Consider the following 6937-nt stretch of genomic DNA (forward strand, 5'->3'; position numbering starts at 1 on the left):
AGTCTATATCTGCTGATCTTGAATTTTTTTTAAATGCAACAAACGGCACCAAAAATGTCAAAGCGATGTGAGAGTTATGGTCTTTTTAATAAAATGTGGAGGTATAGAGTAAAACATCCACAACACTTTCATTTTATATCCAAATGAAACGAAATAGTCTATATCTTCTCATTTTGATGTTTTCTGTCAAATACAACAAACGGCTTCAAAAAAGCCAATGGGATGAGAGAGTTATGGTCTGTTTAGAAACTTGGAGGTATAGAGTAAAACATCCATAACTCTCTCATTTTCAGTCCAAATCAATTGAAATATGTTTCTATCTTCTCTTCTTGATGTTTTCTTTCAAACGCAACAAACGGCTCCAAAAAAGTCAATGGGATGAAAGAGTTATGGTATGTTTAGTAAAATGGAGGTATATAGTTAAACATCCATAACTCTCTCATTTTAAGTCCGAATCAAATAAATCAGTCCCTATCTTCTCATCTTGATATTTTCTTTCAAACACAACAAACGGCTCCAAAAAAGTCAACGGGATGAGAGGGTTTTGGTCTGTTTAGTAACAAGGAGGTATAGAGTAAAACATCCTTAACTCTCTCATTTGAATTACAAATCAAATAAAATCAGTCTCTATCTACTCGTCCTGAAGTATTCTTTCAAACGCAACTAACGACACCAAAATGAGTCAAAGGGATGAGAGAGTTCTGGTCTGTTTAGTAAAATTATGGGAGTATAGAGTAAAATATCCACAACTCTCTCATTTTAAGTCCGAATCAAATGAAATCAGTCTCTATGTGCCCGGCTTGATGTTTTCTTTCAAATGTAACACAAATGGCACTAAAAATGTCAAAGGGATGTGAGAGTTATGGTCTTTTGAGTAAAACGTGGAGGTATAGTGTAAAACATCCACAACTCAGTCTCTATCTTTTCATCTTGATGTTTTCTTACAAACGCAACAAACGGCACCAAAAAAGTGAAAGGGGTGAGAGAGTTATGGTCTGTTTAGTAAAATATGGCGGTACAGAGTTAAAACATCCACCACTCTCTCATTTAAATTCCTAATCAAATGAAATCAGTCTCTATCTTCTCATCTTGAAGCTTTCTTTCTATCACAACAAAAAACACCAAAAACTCAAAGTGATTCTAATGGAGGTATAGAGTAAAACATCCATAACTCTCTCATTTTAAGTCCAAATCAAGTCAAATGAGTTTCTGTCTGCTCATCTTGAAGTTTTCTTTCAAATGCAACAAACGGCACCAAAAACGTCAAAGGGATGTGAGAGGTATGGTCATATTAGTAAAATGTAGAGGTATAGAGTAAAATATCCACAACACTTTCATTTTAAGTCTAAATCAAATGAAATAGTCTATATCTTCCCATTTTGATGTTTTCTTTCAAACACAACAAACGGCTCCAAAAAAGTCATTGGGATGAGAGAGTTATGGTCCGTTTAGTAACATGGAGGTATAGAGTAAAACATCCATAACTCTCTCATTTTAATCACAAATCAAATAAAATCAATCTCTATCTACTCATCCTAAATATTCTTTCAAATGCAACTAACGACACCAAAAAGAGTCAAAGGGATGAGAGAGTTCTGGTCTGTTTAGTAAAATTACGGGGGAATAGAGTAAAATATCCACAACTCTCATTTTAAGTCTGAATCAAATGAAATCAGTCTATGTGTGCTCAACTTGATGTTTTCCTTCAAATGCAATAAACGGCACTAAAAAAGTCAAAGGGATGTGAGAGTTATGGCCTTTTGAGTACAACATGGAGGTATAGTGTAAAACATCCATAACTTAGTCTCTATCTTCTCATCTTGATGTTTTGGCTCTGAGATTTGGCTTCCCTCTTCGAGGAATTGTCTCTTCCTCCGGCGTTCGCCCGCGGGGAAGCTTGGGCCCAAGCCCTTCTTGTTCCTCCTACTTTGCTGGTTAGGTCCCTGTCCTGGTAACTTATCATGGAACCCCCTGATCCTGGTAAGGATGTTGCCCCATTTGCTGCTGATAAGCATCTCTGTGATGCTATCCTCTTTAATAAAAGCTACTGGCCTAATGAAGTTCTTCCCAGTGATTTTCAGAAGATACTAGAGGGTCCCTGCCCTTCAAGTACCTCCTCTTTCACCAAGAAACTGGTTTCTCAAGTGAATGATGAGGTTCAGCTAGATTATGACCCTAGCACACATACTAAAAGAGGAACCAGAGTTCATAAAATCATTCCAGAATCGACCCAAGAGGGGTCTTCATCAAGGAAAAAGAAAGGTAGGGGTAAAAATACAGGTAATGCTACCAATGTCCCTCATCTGGTTCACAGAAATAATGCTGGAATAGTTGAGAAACCAGCCCCAAAAGCTCCCAAAGTTAGTGACTTTTTTCATGAAGTTTTACCAGAAGAGGAAAATCAGAGGTTGAAGAAGCTAGCCAAAAATGGAAATATGGAGAAATCGATGGTCCCTAGAGTGCAAGCAAGTGAAGAGACCAGTCCATTGGAGCAGAGTACGGTTTCTGCTGGTTCTAGCCCTCCTAGCTCTAGCCCACCAATCAATAAAAAATTAGCAGCAGCAGGAAAATTTGAAATTTTGTCCTGAATCGAAAATGGTGCTTGCTCTGTTTTCTGATGAGAAAGGAAGTTTCTTGGAAGTTGGATCTGCTGTTGTAGGTCAGAATAAACAAGGAAAGGTCATTGAGCCCTGTGATATTGTGCAATCTGCAAGTGGTAGGGAAAATTCAAAATTACCATTGGGTAAAGACCTGTCTCCAGAAGCCTGGCCTTCCATTTGGCCCCTTGGTGACCTGAATACTGTAAAACCTAATGTTAATGGTCCGTGGAGGTCTCTCTTTGAGCAGAAAAAGGAGAAAGAACCATCTAAGCTGCACTTTGATGACTCTGTGATGGAGGAAGGAGGTAATAAGAAAATCTCCTTTCAGCTTGATGAAATCGAGGAGATAGGGAGCAAGTGGAACCACTCCTTAGTGGGATATTTCATAGGGAGAAGACCGTACTTCTTAAATCTCAGGGAAAACTTGAAGAGGAAGTGGAAACTTAAAAGAGATCAAATGTTGTTTACTCTCAGCAAGGGGTTTTATTTATTTCAGTTCACTTGCTATGATGATTGTGAGGCAGTTCTTGAATCAAGATCATTCTTATGCTGGGAGGCCTCTTATTCTCATAAAATGGAGACCTGGAATACCACTGGAAAAACTGAATCTTACTTCTGTGCCCATTTGGATCCGTTTCCCACGCCTCCCTCTAGAGTTCTGGAGTGCGAAAGGAATAAGTAAAATAGCCAGCTTCATTGGGAATCCTTTGTATATGGATTCTAGAACAACTGAGGCATCAAGATTGTATTTCGCTCGGCTTTGTGTTGAGGTGGAGGTGGGTGGAGAATATCCTGAGACCATTCCCATTCACACTCCGTTTGGAGTCCATGTCCAAAGTGTCGAATATGATTGGAAGCCTACTGCCTGTAAAAATTGTCACAATTTCAGCCACACATCAGAGGCATGCCCCAAAAATATCCATCAGCCGGCTCTTAAAACTAAACAAGAATGGAGGCCTATAAAGTCAGCCCCTGAACTTAAATGCCCTCAGGTATCCTCAACAGAAAGTGGATCTGAAAAAATCAGTGGAATTATTGCTGAAATGGTTACTGACAGTGAGACTCAGAATAAGAAGGATGGTGATTTAATTATCCTTCCCCCAATGAATGATCCTACCCAGAAGTTTAAACTTCAAAATAGCTTTGCGATCTTGGAGGAAGAGGAGGAAGAAGGAGTCATGCATGAAGATGGAAGTGATGATGTGCCAGAGGGCTTCAAAGTATTTGTGATCCCTCTGAAATTAATGTCACTACTGAAGATACAGCCCAATCCTTAACTCTAAGGGTCGAGAATGATGAATCTTAGAGCGTGGAATGTTAGGGGGCTCTGCTCCCTTACCAAGAGGGGGGAAGTTCGGTATCTATTGGAGACCACAAAAATTTCCCTTGTCTGTCTTACTGAAACTAAAGCTTATAAAGAAGATATGCTCTCTTTTGTTAATGAAATTGGTGAAGGATGGCAATGTTATGCGAATTATAATCACACTATTAAAGGTAGAATCTGGATTATATGGGATCCAAGGTATGTTCAGGTTAACATATTAGAAGATTCGTACCAATATATCCATGGTGAAGTTCAGTTCCTGCAGACAAATATAAAGTTCTTATTAACCGCTGTTTATGCGGCTAATGCGGGAGGTGAGAGGAGGAATCTATGGACTCAGTTAATTAGAATGGCTTCTGCTATATCAATGCCTTGGATTGTTGCTGGCGACTTTAATGTAACTAGAGATATCAAGAGGAATGGTGGGGTGGGGCTGGCCCCAATCTGAATCATGTTGAGTAATTCAATGACTGTATTGATCAGTGTTACTTGGCGGATCTTCGGGCCTTTGGGCATACCTTGTCTTGGAACAACAACTCCGGCATTGGCGACTTGAAGTTTTGGATGCTTGATAGGGCTCTCGGCAATGATGAATGGTTTGCTTCCTTCCCTAATTCTTCTGCTGAGTATAAAAATCCGGGTCTCTCGGATCATTCTCCAATTGTTATCAGACTTCAGCCATCAGCCTCCAGTGGAGGGAAACCATTCAGGTTCTTCAATATGTGGTTGAGGGATACTTCCATTTTTGAATTAGTAGAGAGGGCTTGGGCTAAAGAAATTAGAGGGAACCCTATGTTTAAACTGTGCAAGAAGCTGCAAGAGGTGAAAAGGGTTATAAAAGAATGGAATTCAAAAAAATTTGGTCGTATTGATACTAGATGGCTGATATCAGACAAAAATTAGGAGACATCCAAATGCAGGTGGCTGCCAATCCGGCCAATGCGGCGCTGAAACAAGAAGAAATTTCTACTAAGATTGAGTTTACTGCTACTGCCAAAATGGAAGAATCTATGCTGCACCAGAAATCCAGAGTCAGTTGGCTAAATTTGGGGGACTCCAACAATAGTTTCTTCTATTCTGCCATGAATATGAGGAGAAATCAAAACTCTATTCAAGGAATCACTAGATCTGATGGGCAAATAACCACTGATAGCAAGGAGATTGAGGAGACTCTTATCTCTTACTTCAAAGACATTCTACCTACTCAATTGGGGAGGACAGAGGAGACTACTTATATTGTGCCTGATCCTGTCACTACTTTGAATAATGAGTTGATATGCGACCTTCTTTTGGCGTTCACTGAAGAGGAGATATGTATTACCATCGATGCCATGGATGATAATAAAGCTCCTGGTCCTGATGGGTTTAATGGAGCTTTTTTCAAGAGCTTTTGGTATCTTATTGGCAAAGAGACGGTAGCGGCCATCCAGTATTTCTTCGTAACTGACAATCTCCTCCCTACTCTTAACACTTCCTTTATATCCTTGATTCCTAAATGCAATAATGCCTCAACCCCTGATCAGTATAGGCCTATATCCCTCTGTAATCATGTGTATAAGGTCATTACCAAATTGATGGCAAATAGGATGAGAGAAGTCATGCATAGGATTATCAATCCCTCCCAATCTGCCTTTATCAAAGGTAGGTTGATCCAAGAGAATGTCCTTCTGACCCATGATATTTGTCATAAGTTTCACCGGAAATCTAATGTCAAATCCATGTGTGTCAAAATTGATTTAAAGAAGGCTTATGACAATGTTTGTCATAGGTCCCTCGTTCAATTCTTGAGAAAGCTTAGATTCCCTGATATCTGGTGCAAGTGGATCCTCCAATGTATTTCTACTCCTTCTTTCTCGATTTTGATTAATGGATCCCCTAGGGGGTTCTTCAGATCTTCAAATGGGCTGCGCCAAGGTGATCCGATATCTCCTCTTCTGTTCTGTGTTGTGATGGAGATGCTTAGCTGTATTCTTTACAGACCTCAGATGGAAGGAAGAATTTCTTCTCCCTTTGCTAGAGGAAACTATTGTATCAACCATTTATTCTTCGCTGATGATGTAATGCTTTTTGCAGATGCTAATCTTTCTAATGCAGCTGGGTTGACTCAATGCCTTCTAGAATTCAAGGTTTGTTCGGGTCTTGAGGCCAGCCTAAACAAGAGTGAAATTTTTTTCTCTGGAATCCCTCCTCAACAGAGAGTTCAGATCAGTAGTGTTATGAGCTTTTGTGAAGGGGTGCTGCCTGTTAGATATTTGGGGTTGCCTTTGGTCACTACTCGGCTGACTAAGGGTGACTGTCAGCCTCTCATTAGCAGAATTAGGAACAAGATTGCATTATGGAGTAACAAAAATCTTTCAAGGGCGGGGCGTTTGGAACTGATAAAAACTGTCCTGAGCCTTCCAGATTTATTGGTCTACAACTTATAATCTCCCGAAGGAAGTCCTGAATAACATTGAAACAATTTTTAGGAATTTCTTCTGGGCTGGGTGTTCTCTGCAAAAGAAGTTTATTCCGGTAGCTTGGGCAACTCTTTGCAGGCCAGTGGAAGTAGGAGGGGTGGGGTTAAGAAGACTGAAAGATGTGAACGAATCCTGCCAGTTAAAACTCCTTTGGAGAATAGTGCAAGATTGTAACACCCCATGGGTTCGTTGGTTTAAAGAAAAATATATAAGAGGGAGATGTTTCTGGTCCATCCCCATGCCTTCATCTCCTTCCTGGGGAGCTAGGAGCATCCTCCAGCAGAGGCAAAGTGCTAAAAATTTCATTTGTTACGTGGTGGGGGAGGGGTCTTCTATTGATTTTTGGAAGCACTCGTGGCACCCAGATGGGATTCTCAATTCATCAGAAGGTAGGCTTTTTAACCTCCCAAAAGAAGGATCTGTTAAAGAATTCCGAATGAATGGGACTTGGGACAAAATTCTGACCGAACTTCAATTTCAAGAGCTTAAGATTGTAATAAATTCTGGCCTGTTCTCCCAGAATCCCTATGACTATGCCGTTTGAAAACCTGCTC

The 6937-nt window shown here is 40.1% G+C and overlaps 1 protein-coding gene across 1 annotated transcript; it reads left to right on the forward strand.

Moving 5' to 3' along the window:
- The first annotated feature begins 2595 nt into the window (after positions 1 to 2595).
- On the forward strand, positions 2596 to 6350 carry LOC143866893 (uncharacterized). Its single transcript, XM_077376046.1, has 5 exons — positions 2596 to 2905; positions 3075 to 3820; positions 4133 to 4321; positions 4408 to 4746; positions 4845 to 6350. The coding sequence occupies exons 1-5, from the start codon at positions 2596 to 2598 to the stop codon at positions 6348 to 6350; spliced, it is 3090 nt and encodes a 1029-aa protein (XP_077232161.1).
- The last annotated feature ends 587 nt before the right edge of the window (positions 6351 to 6937 follow it).

The sequence above is a fragment of the Tasmannia lanceolata genome, unplaced genomic scaffold (assembly GCF_043159265.1).
Source record: "Tasmannia lanceolata isolate RefF3 unplaced genomic scaffold, GAP_Taslan_0.1 ptg000174l, whole genome shotgun sequence".
In the NCBI taxonomy this organism is placed as follows: domain Eukaryota; kingdom Viridiplantae; phylum Streptophyta; class Magnoliopsida; order Canellales; family Winteraceae; genus Tasmannia; species Tasmannia lanceolata.